Here is a 25,876-nt window from a genome sequence, read left to right on the forward strand (position 1 = left end):
CAAACCTTGGCCGTTACCCATGATCACTCTTGACCTCGTTGTATCCTTTGATTTCTCTTGCAGGGAAGTCAATGTGAAGTTGAGGCATCTAGTTACGTGCACCGTCAAAAGCAGAGTATAGCTTACTCTATCTTTTTCATTCAATCCAGGGCCTGGCCCTCTAAATAACATTACCTATATCTTCAGTAGGTCTTCTCACATCAATTAACCCAATGCAGAAAATCCCCACAGGCCAATACCATCTTCACAATTCCTCAATGAGTTTATTTTCATAACCGACTAAGATTAAGTTGACAATTAAAACTAACCAAAACACGTCAAAGTAGTCATTGTACCCCTGTAATAATTTAACAAATTTGGGGCTGTGCTTGTTTCTGAAGACTTACCGAGTATGGTGAAGATGAGAACTCTAGCAGTATCTTGAAGCAGAAGCTATGGAAGAAAGTTCACTTGGATCAGTGCTTATCTAGCCTCCTTATACAACCCAAGACCTAGGGAATGGTGTCGCTCACAATGGGCTGGTCTCTTACACATCGTTTAATAGTCGAAATAAGCACTCACAAGAGATGCCCGTGGGCCACTCCAATCAGGGCAGTCCCTCAGTTAAGACTTTCTTCTCTTGTGACTCCATACTATGTCAAGTTGACAGTTAAAGCTAACTATGACAGTACTTTAATTCCAAAAATTAGTCCATGAAATTTATAATATCCCCATGTACAGATGTAGAAAATTGGATTAATAAGAATTAAACAATTTAATTACTCAAAGTAAAGACAGCTAATTAAGAAGGAATGTGTTATGAAAAAAATCTGTGAATGGCAGAAACTCCTGATTTTCCCCTAAGTCTGCCTCTAGCTTTTGCAGACTTGTCCCCAGCATAAGGTTCCAACTAGATCTATGAAAATAACAGTGAAAGTTTCACTCACTGGCTCTTAACCTCTACGGGCAAGATTCAAATGCTTACATGCCTGTTGTGATTTTTTTTTCTGGGATTAAAGAAATAACTGTGTACTTTCTTAAAGTTTCATTCAGAAATAACCATTTTTCCATAACCAAATATAATTCTATTTTCTTTCTGTTAGTGTTCAGTTTTAACAGGTGCGGTGGATTCCAGAATTCAGTGAGCCACTTAGGGAGACTGCTTGACAGTTTGGAGCAAACCTTGGTTAACTTTTATGAAACACCTCCTATCAATTTGTCAGGTAGAATTTCCCAAGCACAGCCTTTTTTTAGATTCTGTCGATGCCATTTTTAGGCAAGCACAACAGTAATAAGGCACCTTCCAGAGTGTGGGAGCTTCTTCCTCTCTCTCTTCCTTTTTAATTGAAGGATCAAGTATTCACAGGGGGAGGTATCTACCATACTCAATAAAGCATCTAAACCTTGGGGGCGGCATACAGGTGACACTCTTACGGCCAAGCCTCACTGACAAAGAAACAAACAAACAGGCCTGGAGCGTCGATGCTCGCTGTGTGCATTATTTTTATGGCACACGGACACATTGTTGTCTAATTTCTATGGTAAACATAATTCTTCAGTGTAAATAGAGATACCTTGTATTAAATTTACATTGGGTTGTATTGAATTTCCTTGCTTACATATGACAACCCATTGAGCACCTCAGGAAATACAACTTGACATAGCATGATGAAGAGGCAGGAAGATCTATACCCCTGTGGGTGTGCTTTACTGGCAATTATGATTCGGCTTGCCTGCTAAATTAAACACCTTAAAAATTCTATCATCACGGAGACAGATGACAAACTCCTAAGTACCTTACATGAGCCAGCCAATGAAAATTAAGTATTCGTGTTGTAAGTTTTCATTGAAGAACAGTGTGGAACTGGATTAAATAACTGAGTTCATTCTCTCTCTCTCTCTCTCTCTCTCTCTCTCTCTCTCTCTCTCTTTCCCTCCCTCCCCCCTCTCTCTCTCTGTCTCTGTCTGTCTCTCTCTCTCTCTCCTTCCTCCCCCTTCCTCTCTCCCTATGTCTCCCTATGTTTCTATTTCTTTCACTCTCTTTCTCACTGTGTGTGTATATGAAGGCACACACACACACACACACACACACACACACACCCAAGAGATACACAAAAAACAGTACAGTTTTGTGTGGCTGTGTTACTGATTAGTACCCTGAGGGATTAAACAAGGAAAGGCACAGATACTCTGATGAAAGTTACAATGATGTACCCCTATTCTTTTGACTTTACGTGTCCACACCCATCTCTGGTTTCCTCCCTCTCTTCAAGGCCTGGGGGAAATGGATATACAGAATCTGTGACCTACTATGCTGTGTATCCTATAGGGTCTGAATGTGTGAGGACCAACATGTAGCCAAGATACCTTTTTGCTCTAATATACTCGCGTGTTACTAAAATTTATCTCAGGTGTGCTCTTCTCTCTGTGAAGTGGGGTGAGCCTCCCTGGCATATCCACACACTTGCCCTCACAATACTGTCATTTTACCCATGTGACAGTACCAAAGAAAGGGAGTAAGGGGATGGGAGTCTCAGGTCCCTGCCCTGTCACCTTCCTGCTGGGCTATGGACTCCAGGGCCCTGTTCCTCCACAAAATGCCAAGCTCTGTCCAGTAACCTTTCTTATAAGGCCAGATCAGCCTTGAAGTCCGGAAAGCTGGTATAATCCTTTCCCCTTATAGACGGAAGCATGTCTGTTGGCCCCTTGCCCGTGGTTGGGTTGGTCTATTGGGAGTCTTGGCCCTTACTGGGAAGGGGTGGCTCACAAGCACTTTTCTCCCTCCTTTGGCCCACACTCTCATCTCCGTAAGTGATCTCTTAGCCGAAACGACCTCAGCTGCCCACTGACTGAGTTGCCTACCATGGAAAGGTTGATTCTTACATCCCATTTTATTGACCTTTACAATGTTTGTGGGACAGGACGATGGCAGTCGCAGAAATACATGCCAGCAGCTTTCTTTCACTCTAGGGACAGTAACCCAAAAATAAAAGTTTGCCAATCGCTTGCACCAAAATTTCATTTTGGTTCATCTACATCTTAAAAATCATGAAGGAGCCATGCTGGAATTTTCCGTCTGGAGGCAGATCCTTGCATTTTTCTGTGACATCTTCATTGTAAGCAACTTGCTATCATCCCAGGGAAAGCTTTTTGCTTCTTATTATGGAACCTCTGTTATTTATAGTCAAGTGATGGCCTATGATGCTTTCTTCCCTCTTGATGAAATCGTTTCTGGTGTGAGGTGTGGCTCTGAGATCATTTTCTCAGAAGAGTGCCATCTCTTCACCAGCCCAAACTGGTTTAGCTCCTGCCTCATCACCTGTCACCATTGAATTTTTCTTCTATTCCATGGGGAGTTCCTTCAACAGACTCTATGTACACTCACCGGACCTCATCTGTCTTCTTGGTCGTATTATTAAGGTTGTGAGGGCAGCAGGGAATCAAGACTATTGTGTTCTATCTAAGCTCCCTGCATGTCATTTGATGCCTGCCACGCTGGAGGAGACATTCTATCCATAGCTACTGACCAGCAGGGGCACTGCGCAAAACAATACAAAATCCTGTAGAGGTTTGAATACAGGGATTAATTCAGTATCCCATTTTTTTGTTCTTTCTGAGCTTGATTGAGGGAGGGAGGATGTAGTGTGCACACAGGAGAACTCTTGGATATGAGCACCACCAGAGAAGAAGGGAGAGCCAGGATTATGAACACAGAGCTTTCTGAGATGTCGACAGACTTCTCTTAACTTGAGTTTTGATTATATAACCTAAAAGTAGTTAAAGCTGTCTTTCTCTTAGAAAAAAAAAACGTAAGTCCTCCTAAAGTGTATTGTTACCATACTCTAGTTTTTATTCTAACTGGTTATTCCATATCCCGGGGGGGAAAATAGCTTTAACATTTGTTGTCAATATATTTTTTCTGCCTCCCTTTCCCTCACCTCCACTTGATCTTCTTTGTGATTTTGGGTTATTTTTTATGTCCCTTGATCTTGCCCAATCAGTACAAGTTCAGAAAAATGTCAGAGATTCTCCTGGACATTTAAGGCTCCAACCTCCCTTCGAATGATTCTTTAAGGTTACTTTGGCAATGGCAGTGAGAAGACAGTATGGGTAGACGTAAGATGTCATCACGCTCTTGCTCCTTTGCAGTGAGCCATTACCACATGGACTCTGAGGTTGTCTTCCAACCTGCCTTAGGTTGAATATACAAACGAATCTGATGCAGCCCTATTGGAGCCTCTGCTGTAAGGAAATTCAGCCATGCTTAACTGGACCATTAGTTTGCTTTGTAAGATTTTGCTACACTTAGCCATTCTAACATAGGTCTTGATTGGCTCATTATTCAATCAGACCAGCATTTAATTTTCTTCTTACTTATATAAGAGTGGGTTCTATTTCTTATTCTTTCTGCCATTCCGAGTAACAAAAAATACTAACGTATAGGCGATGGACCTTCAATAAATGTTAATATTTTCAGGGGGACATTTTGATCACACTTAGGATCATAATAGCATGTTCAGGTGTAGGAAATTACTACAAACTTAGAGATTAACCAGCATCAACAGCGAGGTAAGTTTGTCTGATCTACACCTGCATGCATGCTCATTAGTTACATGCCCCTCACTTGTCTTCCTAGCAATGCTGATAGCAGTTCCGATATCTAAGAACTGTCAGTATTGCTCAGATTTTTTTTTAGAACTGTCAGTATTAAAGGACATAATCCACACACACCTCATGGTGTCTAATGTCTGCCTCAGAATAGGCCACCAGTTCTATGTGTTGCTTTAAGGAGTTTTTATGTAATTAAATTTGTTTTTTGGTGATCACAACCAACCTATCATAACCCCCTAAAATCCCCACCTCAAAGTCTCTTTCCAAGATTCATGTCTCTTTGTTCATTCTGTGGCTCACTAAGTCTCACCAATGCTGCCATTGCTGTGACCAAGGGTTTGGAAATGCCCAATGGAGCCTGGTGGGCCCTCCAGGTGTCTATGTTGGGTTTTGTTGGTTGGCTGGTTGGTTGTTTTTTTTTTTTAACTACTTTTTGTTTTAAGAACTAGCCTTTAGATTTTTCTAGAACTATTCATGCATAACCAACATTCTAGTTAAAGAAGGAAAATACCTTTAGCTAGAGTTTGGAATGTCTACTGCATCCTGAATACTCAGTTTGGAGACCTGAGATCAATGAAATTTAAATCATTGTGTTAACAGGGTTTTTTTTTTTAAATTTATTGCTTCATATAACTATGCCTTCAAAGTCAGTTTTACAATGGCTCTTACTTTATTAATGTTATTTCTATCAGAAAGCCCGCTACTAAAAATAGTTATAAAATTTGCCTATATAACTCAATACAGACTAGAGTGTGCTGGTAAGAAAGCCTTCTTGTGCTTAAAGCTACGTGAAGCTTAGTTAGTCCCTAAGAAAGCAGATACAAAAGTAGAATTAGGTGAATTGGAAGGTAAACAAAAAGGGAGGAACAGGATCAAAATGTATTATAAAGGTATGTGAAAAGTCATAATGAAAGCATTCTTAAGTATGATTGGTACATGATAATAAACATATTTAAAAATTAGGACATTTACCCCAAAAGAATGTTCTTTCCCAATTACATTTCTTATTGTCAATAAAATTAATAAATATACCAGTAACCTGTATTTAAAACCATAATTCAGAGCATGAGAGTTAATGGCCTAGCACAGCCTGGATGGGAGGAAATCCCTAGGCTTGCCTCAGTCTCTGTGCGTGGGAGACAGGTCTAAATGGAGCAATCTACCTCTTGACCCTGATTTTGAAGCCTGGTGCTTTGTTGGTAAGATTTGGGCCATAAAGCAGAGTATGCAGACACACAACTACCGTGAGCCTCACCCTCTCCAAGATTGGCTTACATAGCCCAAGTCCCTATTTTGAGAAGGCACAGTGGCTTGTTTCTGTGACTTTGGGCAGGCATGATGGATCACTGATTGCATAAGGCATGAGCAGATAGCCGTTCATAACCTCTCCCTCCCTGGCTGTACCATATAGGATAGCTTGTGACACATGAAGACACCTAAGTGGCCGTTATCCTGAGGTATTCTAAGATGATGTTAAAATAGCCCAGATGACCATGGAATGGGGTGAAGAGAAATTTGAAATGGATTCAATAGGTAGAGGAAATAGAGGGGGGGGTGGATGTCAGGAGGGATTTAAATGACTTATTCAGAAACCTAACTTACCCACTGTACAGCATGCTGCAATCCTCTCCTGCATTTGCTGTCAGGTATGGTTTGCCTCTAGAACACAGGGTAACTCGTGTGCATGTGTGTGTGTGTGTGTGTGTGTGTGTGTGTGTGTGAGAGAGAGAGAGAGAGAGAGAGAGAGAGAGAGAGAATATGCATGTGAATGTGCAGGATGCTTTTTACACTGAAGTTAGACTGAAATGCACCCACTCCGTGTCACACCCGGATACTAAGATTTCTGCATAGTTGAGTTAACTGTCAAAATGCTTGGTTTTCATTCCGGCTCCTCTGCCTCATTCCCATCTTTGGGGAGGCCCTGCTCTCAACATATGTCAAAGCTATCTGGTTCCTTGGCATAGATTTCTGGGGGTTGACTTGCTGGAATCAGGTAGACAAAAAAAAAAAAAAAGAAAAAAAAAAGAAAGAAAAAGAAAAAGCCCACCAACCGTAGATGAGCTGTCACTGAAGTGGATGGAGAACTCAAAAGACAGGCTGAAAATTGCCGAGATGGGACTGGAAAATTATGCTCAGGGCACAACCTTGGGAGCACCCCTGGTCCCCCAGTATCACTAAATTAAAGAGCAGATTCCTCATTGACCACAACCATAGCTTAACTCTTCCCAAAATGATTCAAGTATACCCTTTCTGATAAAAATGGGTGAGTGCTTAGAATTTACTCCTAAAACCTTCAAAAATGCTTAAGATTTTAAAGCTCATGCTTAAGGGATTTCAATTACTTATATCCACAATTTACTTTTTTAATAAAATGTCTTACTTCCTAGCATGTCAGATAAAGGACAGCTTCCTAGTGCAAGAGAGACGCTCTCTGTTCTGTAGTTGTTTAAGGAAAGGGACGTGTTGATCTTGGTATTTTCTACTTCTGTTGAGCTCAGACAGGGTCTTAGCTTCTCTTTAAGAAGAGAAGAGATTACCTGAGAGGCTGAGGGATTAAATGTTTGTTTCCCATGGTTGGAAATGCACTGTCATTCTTGGTGATGTTCTTATCACTGTGATTCTGTCCTGCTCTCCTTCCCATGACTTCCCATGTATTTGCGAGCTGTTTGCTGTCCCTGTTTCACTTGACAGAGTTATCCACGTGTGCCTTCCTTTGTTCAGTAGCTTCATAGTCATCAGTGTTCCACAGAGAGTCGCACTAGGGACTATGGAGAATGTATGCCAGTAAAGGCAGGCTACCATACTTACATACACAGCCTAGTGGTGCCTGGTGGGAAAATAAGGACTTCTTCCTCAACATGGAAACTGAGGAAACTCCCAGTGCAACTGTAAAGAGTTATCAAGAAGGAAAAACAGGCCATAGTAAGAACTGTGTTAAAATATTAACTTTTTAAAAAATCTTATATTCTAAGAGGTTGAATTGATCAAGAGGTAATTTTAATGAAAGAGAAAGAGAAAATATGCTTGATGTTAAAACCAGAAACTGTTTTTTGATAAATTATTGATCTGTTTTGATGCTGAGGATTCAACACAAGACATTATTCAACACACACACGCACACACACACACACACACACACACACACACACACACACACTCTCACACAATTAAAGGAAACTAAGAGGCTGTGCCATGAATATGTCAGGCCAAAGGTCAATGAGGATTCTTATAAAATGATTTGGAGACAGAGTGCTGTGGACAGGTGGAGAGGTGAGTAACTCCCTCTTGAAACAGATAGATCTTAGAGTAAGGAAGCCCTGGTATTGTTAGCTCCATGAGTATTCGTCCCAATGGATGAAGGTTGGGTCATGTCACAGACATTTACCAAAGTGGCCATCAAATTCAGGAACCTGGAAACCAGCCTTCAGTGACTTCCTCACTGCTCTTGACTTTGCTAGACTTGCTCTTTGGAGTTGTGTAATTTGCCATGGCTCAGTTCCCCAGGTTCTTCACTTGTAGAGGAGGGATAAGGATACAACCCTTCCTTTAGGGAAAAAGTTAGGCATGTGTCCACTTAGAACATACACAGCTAAATCCCAAGTAGTGTATGTTGCAGGAGCAAAGAAGGTCTCTTTCTATCTGAAGCATCCACCGAGGATGTTTTTAGAACACATACACATAGAAACATAAGTGTGCCTACTTCCTCTTTTTGGTCTGGAACCTAATGGCACTTGACAAATGATCTCCAACAACATTTTCCTCCAAATTGTTTGGGTCCCTCGCTCTCTCCGTGCCAAATATGTTACCAATGTGTGTGTCTGAAGTAAAGCATATCCTTTGAGAAGAGGCAGCATTTAGAGGAGTGAAGTGGGTGGTTCGATGACCGGAGGTAGCTGCTTTCCTAGATACTTGCTATTGTCTTGTGGCCATACTAGAAGCTGCTTTTCTGTCTTCCCAGGGGTGATCACAACATATGAGTTATATCTAGATGGTACTCTGATTCACAATTCTTCGGAACTGAGCTGCCATGCCTATGGATTTGACCCTGGGAGCTTACACACCTTCCAAGTTCAAGCGTGCACAGCGAAGGGTTGTGCTCTTGGCCCATTGGTAAGTGTGTCAATTTACATTCTGGGATGTGTGAGCTGCTGGGAGACACTGGATATCAAAAGAAAAATAGTAGCTTGTTGAGTACAAGGGGGAAATTATTCCTATTAAAGTTTACTTAAGAGATGTTTTTAGTTCAATGTACATTTTAGGGATGTGTACATTTCAGGGAAAATGCATGTATTGTTGAATAAACAGTAAATTGCTCTCGTATTCATACGTATAATCATGTCTGCTTTCATGATAAATGAAAGATACACATTTTTCTTCTTAATGATACCACAACAATTACATTTATGATCTTAAAAATGAACATCGAAAACTACAATTCCCACAATGCATTTAGATTTCTGTCCAAAGGGCAAGTTAACCAATTAAAAGATGGAACTTAATTCATCTCTTCAAATAAAGTATTTTTTATTTCATGAATCTGATGTAGCTTTCTAAGAATAGTATTTAAATTCTTATTACTCTCTGCTTTTCATGCCCACATTTTAGAAGTCTATACTGCGTGTCCCTTTCACTGATGGTTAGAAGCATGAAAAAATTATCCTTTGCCTCCCGACGTCATTTTCCACCAGTTAATAGCCTGACACTGCTTTTTCAGTTTGAAAATAATATACTACACTTGTAGGTATTTCCTGGATTAACTGGATTTAGCCTCTTTTTTTAAAGGAGAAAAACTCACTAGTTAGAGGTATTTTTTGGCAATGTTTGCTAATTCCCTATCACTTTAATGCACTGTCTTCGTTGAATACTATATTATGTAAATATTACTACAAGAAGCAGATCTTTAATGTAATTGTACTCCTTACTTTGGATCACACCTTCTGTTCAGAGATTGGTTGCTTTCTAAGAAGTTAAAGCCTAACATCACTGAGGCTGAGGCAGAGTCCTTAATGTAAAGCATTTACAACCAGAGCCCTCCAATGGCTACCCTTAAAAGCAGAAATGGAAGGAGGCCAGCAGATCTCTATTCAGAGAAAGAGAAGGGGAGAGACATAGAGAAAGAAGGAGGAAGAAGGAGGAAGAGGAAGAGATGAGAAGAAGAGGAGGAGGAGGAAGGAGAAAAGGAGGAGAGAGAAGAAAACAAAGGAACACTCTCTGTGCGCTTAAAAACTTGGACTTGTTCCAAGGGTAAACTATGAATTAAAGTCCTGGCTGCCCCACCTCATCTACGAGATACTCCAGAAACTTTAAATAAGGGGACACAGTTATCGATCTCTGTCCTGAACAGGCAGCAGGCAATGTTAACCTTAAGAAATCAAATACTACAGCCCCTGATGGAAAGGGGAATTGGATTGCGAAATCAGCTCTGTCAGGTCCCCGTCCAGTCTGGTCTGTACGGTGACTTGGAGCACAAATCCATCTCCTCCACTTGCCCCTTTCCTCTCCTGCACCATTAGCAATGACTTCCACATTTGGGAGACAGAAATATGCTGGGCTTTAAAAAACATATTCTTTGCAAATTGAAGAGCCTTCTTACCCTCACGTGCACGAAGAACCTTAGAGGAACGTGTGTCACAGTCTCAAGTGTGGCATCATGTGACCTTTACATGGGCAAATGGTTCATAGGCAGGGAGAACAATGCATGGATTTGGTAAAATAGGGGATTAAAAAGTAAGTCCTTTGTGCATCCATTGCACATTCTTACTGCATTTGATACAGTAAAAAGTTGATGGCTCGATGCGTTTTGCCACCACAGTCTGACCGAAGGGAGCTATTTGGGGTGATTAGGACAGAATTGCTCTCTGTTCCCATTTAACTCCCCTGTGCCCTGTTCCATTATTGTCAATTTAAAGAACATATTTGATTTTTGAATGATTTCTAATATTAAAAAAATATTCTTCAGAGGCTGAAGAGGTGGCTGAGGGCTTAAGAGCAGTTGTTGTAAACCTGTGGGTCGTAACCCCTTTGGGGATCAAATGACCCTTTCACAGGGGTCTCCTAAAACCTACAGACATTTACATTATGATTTATAACAGTAGGAGAATTACAGTTATGGAGTAGCAACAAAAATAATTTTATGGTTGGGGTCACCACAACATGAAGAACTGTATTAAAGGGTCACCCCAAAAGGAAGGTTGAGAGCCACTGGCTGAAAGGCAATCTCTGCTCAGGACCTGAGTTTGGTTCCCAACAACCATGTCAGGCTGTTTACAACATCCTAAGCCCCCAGCTCCAGGGAAACCAGCATTCTTGTTTGGCCTCTGTGGGCTCCTGTATCCATACGCACATGCCCATACACAGAAGCACATACCAACACATAACTAAAACTAATAAAGTAAATCTTTCAAGAAAATGATTTTTTTCCTGAAGACGTTAGAGGACCCAGGGGAGGAAACTCTAGACCTGCCATTTCAGGCCCATTCAGAAGCATACATGTTCTATGAATCCTTCGATTTCCCAACAGTGTTTATCTTTAAAACATGAGGAGAAATTAAGTAAATATTACTTACCTAAGAGTTTCAGGGGTGTGGTAAGAGTTTTATTAAGAATGGAAATTATGTTGAAATGTTTCTGGACTTTTCCACACATTCGTTCTTAAATTTATTATCTGTTTCAAAGGAAACTTTTAGGTTAAAACTGAGCCAACTTCTACCATTCCAGGGTCCTTTTCCATTTTAAGGCAACATAAATATTTAAGAAAAAAATAAAATAAAGAAACAAACAAAAAAGCCTTCCTGGTCAGGAAAAAATGGTCCAGTAATCAATTTTTGTGTAGAGTAAAAGTCAGAATGTTTATCCAAACACAGAAGGAAACCTAAGAAAATGTTTATCTTGAATTAGCTAGGCATTTGAAGTGAATAATATAATTATCTGAAATTATCATTAATTGCTTGATTTTTCAAGCGTCATTTTGTTGGAAACTCCTTTAAGCCCCTGCTTGTATAATGATTGGAACTGTACACACAGTTAAAGTAGCTGCATTGTGAAGAAACATTAAAGAGATGAAGAGAATCTCTCCAATCTAGCCTTTCATCACTTTCTGTACATAGCTATTTGTGACTGAAGCAAGGTCTGAGCAGACAACTCAGCTCCAAAGACCCCAGAGCCCTTCTCCGATAAAGATAAAATACCTGTGACCTCACATTTATTAAGAATGAGCGCTCAACCTTTTTCACACTTATTTTCGTAATTGGAGAAATGCATTCACCTTAATAATAAAGCCTCCACACTAGAGAACATTTGTCCTCGGCAGGAGCTTGTGTTTGATCTTCTAGTGAGTGCTGAATGAGATTGTTTGTCCTGTATGGCCAGGCTGGGAACATAGTTGGTAATGTGCTTTCTTTAAAAGAAAGAGAACTTTTAGCTGACTCCCCAGAACCCAGATGCGGTGGTGTGCATGAAGGACCCCCCCCCCCAACTCTTGGAAGACAGAGACAGGCAGATGACTAGCACGTTCCAACAAGCAGGCCTAACCTATTGATGAGTTCTAGGCCAGTGGGAGATGCTGTCTTCAAAACAAAATAGATATCTATTACAGAGCAAGGCCTGTGTGCCTTCTGGACCCCACAAGTACATGTACGTGCACATGATTCACCTGCACATACATACATGTACAGACATGCACACACAAAGAGTAAGGTGAAAACTACCTGCGTATTCAATAAACTTTGAAAGGTCAAATATGGACCACTGATGCTCAGTTTAGCAAGTTCTAGACAATGATTACAAGATAATAAAAAAGACTGTGGGCCCCTTTCTACTTTCTTGCCAACAGTTACCTCTTCCTTTGGACACTTGGTCATTATTGGGCGATTAGTTATTGAGCCATTTCTGATCCTTGTCCAGGTTAAGACTCATTTTTTTTTTTTTTTGGTTCTTTTTTTCGGAGCTGGGGACCGAACCCAGGGCCTTGCACTTCCTAGGTAAGCGCTCTACCACTGAGCTAAATCCCCAGCCCCAAGACTCATTTTTTATTTCAGAACCTTGCTTTTGAAGAGATTTTTTTTTTTTGTATAAGCAGATCAACATCACATCAACCTCTTACGTGATTGTTTCTTGGGGAGATTCACTATGGTACATTTATTTCTTGATGCCGTCATGATGTGTCCATTCAAAACATAGCCTCACTCCATGGGGAATCAGCAACAGCTTATTTTGAGCTAAACGTGAGTGAACGTGACCCAGAAATGTGGATTCTGGTCGCTCTGAGTGACAGGTTACACAAATAAATGATTACACAAATATTTCCTAGTTATGTAACCAAAAAATAAGTAAGTAAACAAACAAATAAGTAAATCCATGCTCTGGCCAAATACATTGGTGGGAGCATTAGGTAGGCAGGCACCAGAAAAGTCAAAGACTTTGCTGTAGATCCTATATGCTGTCTGTCGATACACTTGGCTTTTGGATTGGTGAAGGCCAGTGGTCTACTCAATGAGTACATTCTAGGGATTTCCTGAGATTTCATTTCATAGTCAAGAGTTATGAATCAGATTCAGGCATGCATGGTAAAAGACTACTTAGGGTAAAAATTTTAAAAAAAAGATAGCAGAAGATGATCCTGGTTCTGAATATGCAATGTCTCAACCCTTTACAAACACAGGGGACCCTAATAAGTCATCTGGGCTCTTTAACATAGATACAACTTCTTCAGGACTCTTCAGCTGGTGGTGCCATCTTTTCATACAAAAGAGGAACACAGCTTAGACAAGAGATGGGGAGGGGAAAGGGAAGAAAGAGGGAGGGAAGGACAGAGGGTAGGGGGAAGGGAGGTGAGGGAAAGAGATCAGAAGAGGAGGCTTCTGATGGCCTTCTCACAAGAGTCTATCCCTCCCATCAAGAAACTGGGAATTTAGGAAAGTGTATCTATATCTATATCTATATCTATATCTATATCTATATCTATATCTATATCTATATCTATATCTATATCTATCTTTCATTTACAATTACTTAAAAATCATCTTTAAGCATCTCTAAAAATAGTCTTCGGTTATGCACAGACATGAGCACAAGCTCACTGTGAACCAATCAAAATCCTGCAGAAATCACAACCCAGGGTCTCAGTCAGGAACTGGAATTCTAAGCTTTCTCAGCAGGCACACAAGGTCTGTCCAGACCCTGACAAGCCGAGGCACACAGACAGGATGCTACTGCCACAAGTAGTTTGCTTCACAGCAAAAAGGATTCTTTGAAGAAATATGCTCTAACCACAGCATGTACACATTTTATTTGAAAACAAAGTAAATCCTTTTTATACTCACAGGTAGAAAATCGGACTCTAGAAGCTCCTCCGGAAGGCACGGTCAATCTGTTTGTCAAACCTGAGGGATCTCGGGAAGCTGCTGTGAGGTGGGATGCTCCTCCTCACCCTAATGGGCGCTTAACCTACTCAGTCCTTATCACTGGAAATTTCTATGCAGATCAAGGTAAATTGTATGCAAGTCTTAGATCTTCAATAACATCAGAAAATTGTTCATCTGTATCTGAACATTTGCTTTTAGCCTAATTTTCATTTCTGGATTTTTCTCTTTTCCTAAAAAGTTGAACCTTCATAGATACATTAGAGAGGTGTGCTCAGTGCCTGTGCTACCCAGAGCTGCAGTGATGACCACCACCAGGGGAGGGTCCAGCAAAGTGTGTATCAGCACACTGTATAGAGACGGCTGTACTCAGGTGGGGTTCGCAGGACAAAGGTGGTTTTGTTTCTGGCATTTAAACTATACCTGTGGTCAACCAGTCGAACTGTTAAATAGGACATTCCAGAAAGAAACAGAAAGACTATATATGGTTTCCATTCTATCATATTGAAATAATTGCTCTGTTTAATTATTACTTCTTGTTAGTCTCTGACTTACTAAAATAGAAATTGAACATTCTCACAGGGACGCAGTTCGGCATACAAATGGGGGTTGGCAGGCTCTATTGTTTCAGTCACCTCTGGGCTGTTGAGCTGAGTCCCTAGCAAGTGAGGGTTCCTGTGTGTCCCTTCCTTGTCTGAAACACAATTCCAACCTGAAATCTTTGTGCGAAGGCTTCAGCCTTGATTTTGCACTGCATCCCAGGTAACTTATTTCTGTGTGCCATCTTCACAATTCCCCATCAACTTGGGAGTCTGGGTGCAGCAGGTATTAAGAGGGGTTGGACCATCGGTGTTTCTTGAAAATATCTCGAATTCTCCATGTTGGTACGTTGGGTTCTGTTAGTACGACTCATGTAAGCATGGCCTACCAGAGAAGCAAGCACTTCGGGACAGGAAAATTAATATGTGTTTTTAGTAACTGTTTCCTCTTATCACTTTCTCCAAAGATGTCACAGTAATTTTATAGGAAGTGTTTTAAATGTTCGTTTTCAAACTAGTAGCAAGTACACACTCTCTAGTAAAAAGAAAATAGTCCCCTCCAGAACATCGTTTGTTTACATCTGCCTTATGTCCAGTTGTAAGATGACTTAACTGCATCCCCAAAATGTGTAGAAGCAAAGGAGATAGGAAAATGGACCTTTTGAGCCTTTGAAGAGGGTATCCCTCAAGTTCTGCAGTGTGTCTGCAAGCAAATAAGCAAATGAACACCAAACAGACTCTGACTCAGAGGCTTGGCTGATCCCCTCAAAGATTGGCCTGTCCCTTTTTTATGCAATCAGGGCTTTGATGTATTCTGCTGTGAAGCACTCGTAAGATTATGAGGTGAAGGAGCGATGATCGATTTGAAAAAAGAAGCAACATTTAGGCTGGACCCATGACAGCCCAGCTCTCTCTAACCCAGGCCTCTGGGTGAATAATGCAAGGGCCACGTTCCCCTCCTGTTTAATCTTGCATTGTTTTTTGCGGAGAACATTTCTGCTTGCCTTCTAAGTCCTGTCATCTCTGGTTGTCATCCCGTCCCTCAAACCATCAAAACGGTATTAAATGTTGCAAAGCTGGGCAGCGAGAGAACTTTCAAAAGTCAGAATCCATTTGCTAAGCAGCCCTTGTAGAAAATGTATTCTGTCCTCGGCAGAATTTTCCTTCACGTCTCTCCACTGAGAAGTTTACTGATTTCTCCCAGTGGAATCTGCTGGAATTTATCGGTTCATGGTTGGCAGTCACAGATTAAGGTAAATGTCGATCCGTAATGACCCTCTACATGTTAGCATTTCAGTAAAGCTGGGCTTTTATGTCAGAGATATCGGAGAGGGAGCTATTACACATGACAGGGGTGATCAAGGGACTCCAGACCAAGGCAAGCATTATTAAATATTGACTAGTTCCGTGATTTATGTAGAGCTGGAGGAAAAAAAGTGACTTTTTAACCATTATATATTCTTCAGCAACGAAAACCAGCCATTTGTCTCCTGCCGGTAGTGAAGGACAGAGCGCCTGCATATTTTAGTGGCCGGGGGTGGGGGGAGGGAGACCCAGTCTTATAAATGAGAAGAACTCTTCTGTGATAACATTTCAGCTTGTTAATTGCCAAAAGCAAAACAGACAAATGGGAAGCAATTACGAGGTTTGACTTAAGAGAGTCCTGTGGTGTGCTCTCAGACTTGGAGTCGGAGGGGCGGGACAGGAAGTGGAGGAACCTCTTGGGATCAGTCCTGGGAACCTCTGTTTGTTGGGTCATTGGGAGTCAAGTACAAGGATTTTTGGCATCTTGTCCTGTTGGCTCTCAGCAGCCAGGTGGCATCTACACTGAGGCTAGGGAGGTCTGTGTGGTTCCTTAAGAAGGGAATTGAACGTTAATTCGTTAAAGTTATGAAAGAGATCATCTGCTTCCTAGAGTTATACAAGGCTCGTGGAATTGTCGGATGGCTCATGGGTTATTTCCTTGACATGATGAACAGCTCTGAGGACTGCTGACAAGAGTCAGCAGTGAGGATTCCCAAGACAGGAGGAACAGGTGCCTGTACCTGGGTCATTATTTCTCAAGCTAGGACAGCTAGCTCTGTCTGCAGACACTCACCCAGGATCCTTGTTCCAAGTGGCAACTCTGGCAGCCAACCAAAATCTTTACCAAGTCAGGGCTACGGTTTGTATCAACTTAGGCAACATATATTGGAAGATTCTCTTTTTCTAAAAATTGTCCTTTTATCAGAGGCTATTTCCCCAGGAGTCAAAATTTTAAAGACAAAAATGAAAAGCAGCCAAAACCTTCCAATTCACCCCTGAATCTGAGAGGAAACAGCAGTGCCTAGTCTCTTCTCTCATCCAACTGCCTGTCTGTGATCTGTCTGTCTGTCTACCTAGCTGCCCATGTCTCTGTCTGTATATATTCTTCTCTTACATGGTTAAGTTTTTCTTCTCATACACATAATTTCTCACACAAATGATGCCACACTCTGTATTTATTTCCAGCATATTGTTTTGTGGAGTTTTCTTCCTTATAATCCTTTAGACAATGAAGTTCCCATTCCACGAAGACTATCTGGTGCTGCTTGTATGAGGGTAGCACTGTGTTGCCAACAGAGACGGGCACATGTTTGTGACATTGTGTTTTTGAATCAATAATAGGATGGCACTTCCTACTGGGCCCCATGTCTCCCATTTTCTTCGGTAGATGTGGATATGTCTATGTCTTTATTTTCCCTTACTTTGGAACTAAGTATAGGTTTCTGTCTCTATAAATCATAGCACATGCATTTAGATGTTAATGTCACCAAGTAACTTTTAAAAGCTACTTTTAAGAAAATTACTGGCAGCCTTCACTCTCAGATCAGTATAATCAGAACCCTGTGCTGGCCCAGTGTAGATTTTTATCTGTCTGGTAATGGTCATTCATCCACTGGCTACACGGAATGGCAGGCTTTGTTGCAAGCATTTGACAAACATTGTTGCAAGTCATTGTCCCGAAAGTACAAGAGTATCGGTATGCGGAAAAGACATGATTAGTTAGACTTTCAACTAGTTTCTAACTAGGTCTATAACACAGCACCAAAATTTGGATCCAGAGGACACCTGCAAAGAGGTGAATCAAGAGGGGTACACCAGCCAATCTGTCCTCAAGCATAGGAGGCAAGAACAGTAGGTGCTGGAAAGACAAACAGAACAGAGTTAGTCAGGGGAAGGTGTGGGACAAAGCTAACGTCCCCGTGTTTTGATGGTCTAGATTCTGAAAACACAGTGTGATAGAAGCACAAGTCAATAAGAGTCGCAAACTTAAGTAAAGCGCTTCTTCCGCACTAGGAAATGGAAGACCTCACATCCCGCCATTTACGGGAAGATTTGGTACTTGGTTCTTGGAGCGATACCTGCCTTGCCTCGTCCGTTCCATTTTCCTGAGGTGAGCAGGTACCATTCACTGGTCTGCAGTTAGGATGCTATTCAAAGGCTCTCAGGAGTGAGTCCCTCGCCTGACTTAGATGTGCCATGAACTTACCGTGATCAGTAGGAAAAGCCTCTAGTGTTTGCGATTTTCTGCTGTTGTAGTGTTTACTTCATATGTATTCGTTAACAATTTTCATTCTAGGTAACAGGTTTATAACAGCTTCATGCATATTTAATTTGTACTATTTTTAAATAAAGAGAATGTGTGAATTCAATAAAATCTGCAGTAAATTACAACAAGTAACAGAACCTTGGCTCTCATGAAACTGGCTTCAAGATTGTAAGTGACAATTTATTTAGCCAGATATGTGAAAATAACCCGTGCCAAGAGTTTTGGTGGATGTGATCACTACTGCAGATTCCAAAATTTTCAACTCAAATATTATAAAACTATCCAGTTACCAAGATGGGAAATAGAGGGGAACTTCTTGAAGAGAAAAAGAAAAGGCTCTGAATCCTTCAGGACATTGCTTTTTCTCCTGCTACCACCCAGCTTTCGGTGTGTCCTCAGAGCAAGCCTATTTTTAGTAGACAATGGGGTGCCTTAGCCACACATCCTGCTCTTTGCCGGAGCAGTGATTGTGGAGTCTTCTGCGAATTGTTTAGCTGTTCATTATCTTTCCTTTGAACGGCCTGGGAAGTGATCTTCGGTGCTTGAGGGCCTGGCAGATTGTTTTGTGTCTGAGATGTTCTAATTGCCAAGTCCTTTGTGCACAGCAGCTCCCGATTCGTCTTCAAATACTCCTTTCTTCAAATCCCCTATTTGGTGTTGTAGCGCAGAATAAAGACACGGATTTGCGGAAAGAGGCTGCGTGTTACCGGGAAAACAGAAAGCGGGCGAATGGGAGTGGTCTTTCACATCTCCAAGGGAATGTCTTTACTGTAAAGGCAGACTGATAATCTGGCGTTGCTGTAACCTCGGCTCTGTGATTTCTGGAAGTTCCACTCCAGACTAGGGACAGGTAGAACACATGAGTTTTCTGTGGCATTTCCCTCTCAGGGACACCTCTGACAGGAAGGGGTCTCTCCAAAGAACAAAGGCAAGAAGCAGTCTGAGACCAGGAAATGTCAGGGAAAGAGAAGGAAAGAGTGAGGATGGAATTGGCATTAACTGTGTGTTTCCCTTGCTCAGAAGAACTGACAGCCACCGTACAAAAACAAACAGAAGACAGTAACTTAAAAGGCATTATCTCTACATGATTATATTTTGGAATGGCTTCTACTCCCACTCTTCCCCTTTTTGATGAACTAAGACTTTTTTTTTTTTTAATTTTCTTCAATAGTTCATTCTCTTTGCGGAGAATGAAGTAGAAACCTGGTAAGAACACAGTTTTCTAATGAAGAATAATTCGGAATTGACACAGCGTTTCATACTCAGATGGGACAGGTGACACAGCCGTAGGATAGGTGCCCAGAGGGCCACAAGGAGAGCCTGGTATAGATTCCAGTTTCCACAGGGCCTCTCACAGGGTTAAACATTCTTGTCTTTTATGATTTGCCTGCAAGTCTTTCTCCAATGGTTGTAAACAAAAGGAACAAAGTACAAAGCTGCAAAGTGCACACAGTTAAGAGTGTCCCTGGAGTCAGGATGGCACGGGGAATACTGAAGAGTGGGAGGGTCTGGCTGTTTGGGGTGATTTGATGTGTAGTGAGGAACACGGTTTTCTCAGCCTACAGAGCCCCTGCAAGGTGGTGCTTCCTTTCATATTAATGGAATTTGCCTCCAGCAGAAGACAAAGGAGGGGCACATGAAGGAACTGTTTGTTCTCTCCTCTCCTGGGCTCCAGTCAGCTACTGGAGACAGCAGTGCCTGTGTGGTCCACACCCTTTCAAATGCTCCTGGCTCCTGCCCTGTGAGTGGTGACTTACTCTGCCTAGGAGTTGCCAGTCACCAGGGAGGGCCTGTGACTAGTCAAACGCTACAGAGCTCAACAAATATGAAAAGAACTTAGAAAATGCAGAGCGTGGGTCAAGGTTACCTAGAGAGAGACAGGGATTTTGCACAGGATCTCCTCCTTCCCGTGCCCACTCTCCCTCTCTCCCCACACCAATAAACCATGTTTTTTTTTGTTTGTTTTTGTTTTGTTTTTTTTGTTTTTGTTTTTTGTTTTTGTTTTTTTTTTTAAATTACAAAGCAGAAGGAGCGTTTGTTTTCTCGGGAAGGTAAAAGAAAATAACGATCCCTAGAAATCCCTTCTTCCAGTTGCAAGGAGACTGCGGGGGCAGTTCAGAAAGGGACTGCTTTGTTTTATTGTCCCTGGGGCCTGTTTTTCCCTGTAGAGGGAGCTGTGTATGTGTGCTGGCAAGCCATGCAGTGTATCTGACACGGTGCCCCCAGGGAGGGACTGCAGTGGGGGAATTGTTCGCGGCAAGCAGGACTAACTCTTTGGACTCCCTGTCGGAGAACTTTGTAGCTGTGTGTCAGTGGGAAGATAAAAGAGGTTGCTTCTTTTTCAAGCGATTTGAATTCATTTCCCCTGTAATGAGATGGAGGGGAGGGCAGTCGGACTGAGCTCAACTGAGTTGCTGGGGAGTGAATTTTCCAGGGTGGAAGGAACAGGGAGCTGAGGAAAAGAAAAAGAGAAAAGGAAAGTGTTTTGTCAGCCTGGTAACCCGCTGCTACCTTTACTGCCAAATATTGACCTGGCTTGTCAGTCTGTTCCTTAGGGCTGTTTGCTCTGATTTCAGGACCTTATGTTTGAGAATGTATGGCCCAATAGTATATATCCTTACCCCAGGTTTACAGTAAAAGTCTGAGGTATGACCCCTGACTCTCAGGAGAATGGGACAGTCACGATAGTCCCTCACCTAACCTCCCATCAAGGGCTGACAAGTGGCAGGGGCAGCTGAATATTCTCTCACGGGAGACAGTTTTGACTGCCTGGTTCCTTACAGAGGTAGAGAAGGAAGTAAAGGAGAGTTGTGGTAGGGGATCCATTAGCTTGGGGACAGCAGGACAACAGGCCGGAACACTTCTCCTTCACCATTTCAGATGTTTCTATATCGTCACGGGAGACATTATAAATGTAGTCACATAGCTTCTGTTAATCTGGGAAACAAGAGCTCATCCGAAAACAAAAGAGGAAGAAAGGGAAAGGTTGCAGCTATTGCAGCTTTTTTGATGCCTTTCTGGAAATAAATGTAAGTGTGAAAATGAAGGATCCTTGAAGGCGCATTCGTCTGGCTTAAAAATAATTGCATGTTATTTGCGAAAAATAAGATCCATGTCATTTTAAGTTTTTGGCTAGAGAATGCATATTTAGAGCACATATTGTCATTTCTGACTCTACATCCCGTCGTGGCCAATAAGGCCATTGGATCATATTATTGGGACAGAGCCTTCCACAAGGATGGAGTTAAGCATTAATTTATCAAACTCGTTTTAGAATCCATCTCCCCTCAACCCTCATACACAGCTTATTGGATTTGTGTCTGATACCTAATTGGCTGTTTTCCCGACATAATGAAAGAGCGAGCCATCGTGTCCATGGAGGCAACAATCTAGTGATGACAGTTTCTATAAATAGATACCATGAACCACGCCCAGAGTCACAGACCTCAGCCCACAGATACCCCAGAGGGTGAGCAGGCCAGGGTCAAGTTCTCACTTGGAGCTCGACATGGCGTCCTAGAGGAGCGTGCTCATTCCAACTCCTTCCAGAGACACTCAAATGAATCAGCACACCCAACAGAACGCCTTTGGCGCAGTTGGGAAATAAAACTCCTCTTCCTGTTACAAACGAGAAAAACTTTAAGCATCGAGCAACCCTCAGACCTTGTTTGGGGGGGTCTTCACATCTGTCAGTCAGCCAAGAAGCAGATGTGTTTGAGCCTGTGCTGACCACACCATTCATCTCTCTGGAGTGGGTCCACTTATTTTCCTAGGGCACAGGCACGGCACCTGTCGAATGAAAGAACAACATGGGTGTCTGCTCATAGAGAGTTGAGGAACGCAGGTATTCTTATGAGGTTTAATACTCTGAATTTTGTAACGAGGCATTCTTCAGTAAATAACTGACACACTTAAAGGTTGCCTGTCAAATGATTTTGGAGAATTAGTTACACAGGGAAAGAGAAAATCTCTACCTAGTACCTTTATCCTATGACACATTCATCCCAGGGCAGGGAATCTCTTCTCTCGTTCCCAGATTTCTCTTGCTAGGCTTCAGGAGAAGTCATGTGTGGATGGTGAAGGGCTGCTCTTCCTTCTGCAGGCCCATGAGAACCGAGAGTCACATGAGTGTAGTCCTGAGACTGAGGACAACCCACTTGAAAACGTGTCCCAACTGCATGTTCCTAGGGAGTACGCATTTGCTAAATTATTAGTGATACCAAATCAAAGCGTCCCATGGAGTGATTTTAAAAACTCAACTTTGAATAGTTTTTAGAAGTTTGCATTTTTAATTTGTGAACATTTGCCCAAAGGATCACATATTTCCTCAGTCATATAATTTTAGAGAGATATTGAAAGAACTTTTTTACCCAAGAAGAGAAATTTGAAAACAGAGAGTCAAATTCAAATATTTGTTCATCTGTCCACACAGCACACTGGCATCTGCTCATCCCACGAAGCAAGAGAGGTGATGACAGTGCCGGAGAAGCAGGAACTAAGGAAGTGTAGTCCCTGTAGACAGGGGTTCTGGGTGTCACAGGAATTATGAAAATTAGGCAAACAACCATTCAAAAGTACAAGATCACAAACTCGAGAGTAGTTAAGGCAAAACCATTTATCACCTAGGTATTGCATAATACCTTTGAGGGTCAAGAAGCTTCTTCAGGCCAGTGCCATTTAAAGTAACTTGGACAGATGATTAAGGGCCAACCAATAAGAAGGAATGCATCTGTGAGGTTTATAAGATGGATAAAAGTATGGGGTTGAGCTAATAAACAAAATAATAGATCGATTGATAGATGACAGATACGAACTGTCAGACAGACATAAACAGACATAAATAAGTAGATAGATACACACACATATATATGTATATATACATATATAGACAGACATAGGTAAGTAGATAGATACATATATACAAAGATACATATATAGATACATAGATAGAAACAGACAAACAGACAGACATAGGTAGTTAGATAGATAAGTACATATATATAGATAGAGACATAGGAAGATAGAGGGTATATACATATATATACATGTAGATATGTAGATAGCTACATATATACATAGATATGTAGATACATAAATACAAGATACATATGTAGATATATACATACATATCTAAATAGGTAGATACATACTGACAGATAGACATAGATAGGTATATATGTGTGTGTGTATGTATATATGTAAGTAGGTAAGTAGGTGGGTAGGTAGGTAGGTAGGGTAGGTACATAGATAGACAGACAGACAGACAGACAGACAGATAAATTTGAAATTTGCTGTGAGCATTTCTTGGACTTTGTACCTAACACGAGGCCGTGGAAATGTCTTATCACATCCTCCCACGTGCACACACGTGTGCACACATGCACTATGACTAGTATAAACAGTCCAAAACATATTAACAACACCCATTGCTGGGGGTTGAATTCTTGAGTATTTCTGCATATTTCCTTAGGACTTCCAGCTCTTAAATTTTTTTTCTAAATTACATATTGAGGAATTTTTAGATAATTTGTTGATGTTCATTGTCATGATGCTGTCAGGAAAAGCCACATCAATTCGGATGCTGTCTGACCATGTGCTTATGTGCCATCCAGCTGGTACTGAGCTGATTTGATAGATAAAATGAGAGGTTGCTCTAGGTTCCTTTTTTATTTTTGAGGCCTTAAAACTTGATCTGGCAGCTATTCAAGGCAGCTTAAGTATTATGGATGAGGCTTAATAGCCATCCTAACATTACGTATTTTACCCAACTTAATTTTGTATGTTTATGAGGTCTGAAATGGTGCTATAATTTCGGCTAGTTAAATATTTGCTGATTGTTGTGTGAAACACATTCCCCATCTAGAGCGGGAGCATATGTGTTGCTGGACTTGGCTAAGTACATAAGAGATTGGGCTTCACAGCTACACTGCTTCTGGCTTCTGAGATGTTTGTTTTCTCCCTATATCCGTCTGACAGATCACCCATGTGCTCAATTAATTTGCTGGTTCCAACAGCTAAAACCTTTTCAACACTTTCACATCTTTAAGTTAAGTTCTCTCTCACCCTGCAGCTCATTATGCGCTGTAATTGAAGATTTCGGTTCTCATATGCATATTCGCCTGACCGCACGTCAGATTAACTTGAACAAAATACCACAGGTTTGTTTAATGGCTTCTCTCCCTAATAAATTTATTGTTGAGGAATTAACATCTTTAGATATGTCTCACCTGCTGGAATGTATCATCATTCCATTCATTTAAGTATTTTATATCTTCCAGTAAAGTTTTGTAATTTTCTACATAAAGAAGTCGTATTTCTCATTGTAGTTTTCTTCACATATTTTACTTTTTGCGTTCACTTATTTTTATTATAGCGTTAACAGAGTCATTGGTGTCACAGCGGTGTTTTAGAAGCACGCCATTCTTGTCACCAGAGTCCTTGCATGTTTATCAATCTCTGGATTAACCACTTTTCCACCTCTCTGAAGACAGAAAATGTGCTTTACAAATGCACGCTGGGTGACTCCATTATGTGGCGCCCGCTGGATACCACCCAAACACAGAGTGAACAGCCATTTGAATAAAAGGACCTCTCGCTCAAGTCTGTCACCACAGATATAACCCATACAATTTACATATACCCCAAACAAAGAATCCGCTCAACTATTTGTTCATGGTAATTAATTTTAGATTATTAAAATAAATCCAGTATGAGAAGATTACAGTTCATATCTATTTGTGTAGACTGAGACCACTAGAATTTTACTCTCCTAATTGTTTTCAAAGCAAAAAGTCAGATGGACACATAAAAATATTTGTAAATGTGTGCCCCCGGTATTGTATGTCATAAAAATCAAGTTGGGGCACTGTAGGGGTAAAGCAGAGGCTAGTACCAACAGGGTAGAGAATGTCCCTGAATGCCCATGGATTTGCATTATGATGAACAATAGAAAGATTAAGGTTGTACCAATGCATAGGTATCGCTGAGATAACATACAGTGTCACATCTGCAGAACAGCAAGCATCAGTTACAAATGTGCCAATAGCTTTAACAGCAGCAAACAGATATGACGAGTACAGGACAAAAGGCAATGAAATATTAACAAGGTAACAATGTGTGTATCTTCAGACTGTAGATATTTTAACCTCTTTTCCTAGTTTCTGATATGCTTCATGAGGGCACGGATGGACACACACACACACAGACACACACAAGCACATGTGCACATTCATGTGCATGCATTTATGTGTGCACAGACATATGTATATGTGCAGATACACACATGTGCATATACATCTAGGATCCAAAGGGAACCTCAGGTACCAATTCTCTAGTGATAGACACTTGCCTTTTGAGGAACAGTGTCTCTCTGGCTGCCTATTAAGGCATCTGCTAGCTTTGGTTTGAGCCACCATTTTTGGCTTTTTAATTTTTATCTTTTCTTATTGTATTGTATGAGTGCCTGTGTACCACGGTTTACATGTGGAGAGTGAACTCAAGTCTTCGAGACAGAAAGCACATACATGCCTTTACCCTTTGACTCATCTTGCCACCCATGCCTGGATTTGTTCACATGGGTTTGGGGATCAAATGCAGGTCTTTGTGTTTGTGAGAACTTTACCCACTGAGTTATCTACTAACCTGTAATATATTGCTGAATTTGGCATTCCACAGTGGTAAAAATGGACTATCTGAATGGAAAAGAAGAGGAGAGGAGAGGAGAGGAGAGGAGAGGAGAGGAGAGAAGAGGAGAGGAGAGGGAGAAGAGGAGGGGAAGGGAGGAGAAGAGAAGGGAAGGGAAGGGAAGGGAAGAGAAG

At 41.3% G+C, this 25,876-nt stretch overlaps 1 protein-coding gene across 1 annotated transcript in view; it reads left to right on the forward strand.

The window, feature by feature from the left end:
• The window catches only part of Ush2a (usherin), a 666,484-nt gene that overhangs the window by 351,654 nt on the left and 288,954 nt on the right, over positions 1-25,876 (forward strand). The window contains exons 35-36 of the mRNA NM_001302219.1: positions 8,549-8,700; positions 13,913-14,075. Of these exons, the coding sequence (NP_001289148.1) occupies positions 8,549-8,700; positions 13,913-14,075 (315 nt within the window). The remainder of the gene's footprint in view (positions 1-8,548; positions 8,701-13,912; positions 14,076-25,876) is intronic.

The sequence above is a fragment of the Rattus norvegicus genome, chromosome 13 (assembly GCF_021556685.1).
Source record: "Rattus norvegicus strain SHRSP/BbbUtx chromosome 13, alternate assembly SHRSP_T2T, whole genome shotgun sequence".
NCBI classification, from domain to species: Eukaryota; Metazoa; Chordata; class Mammalia; order Rodentia; family Muridae; genus Rattus; species Rattus norvegicus.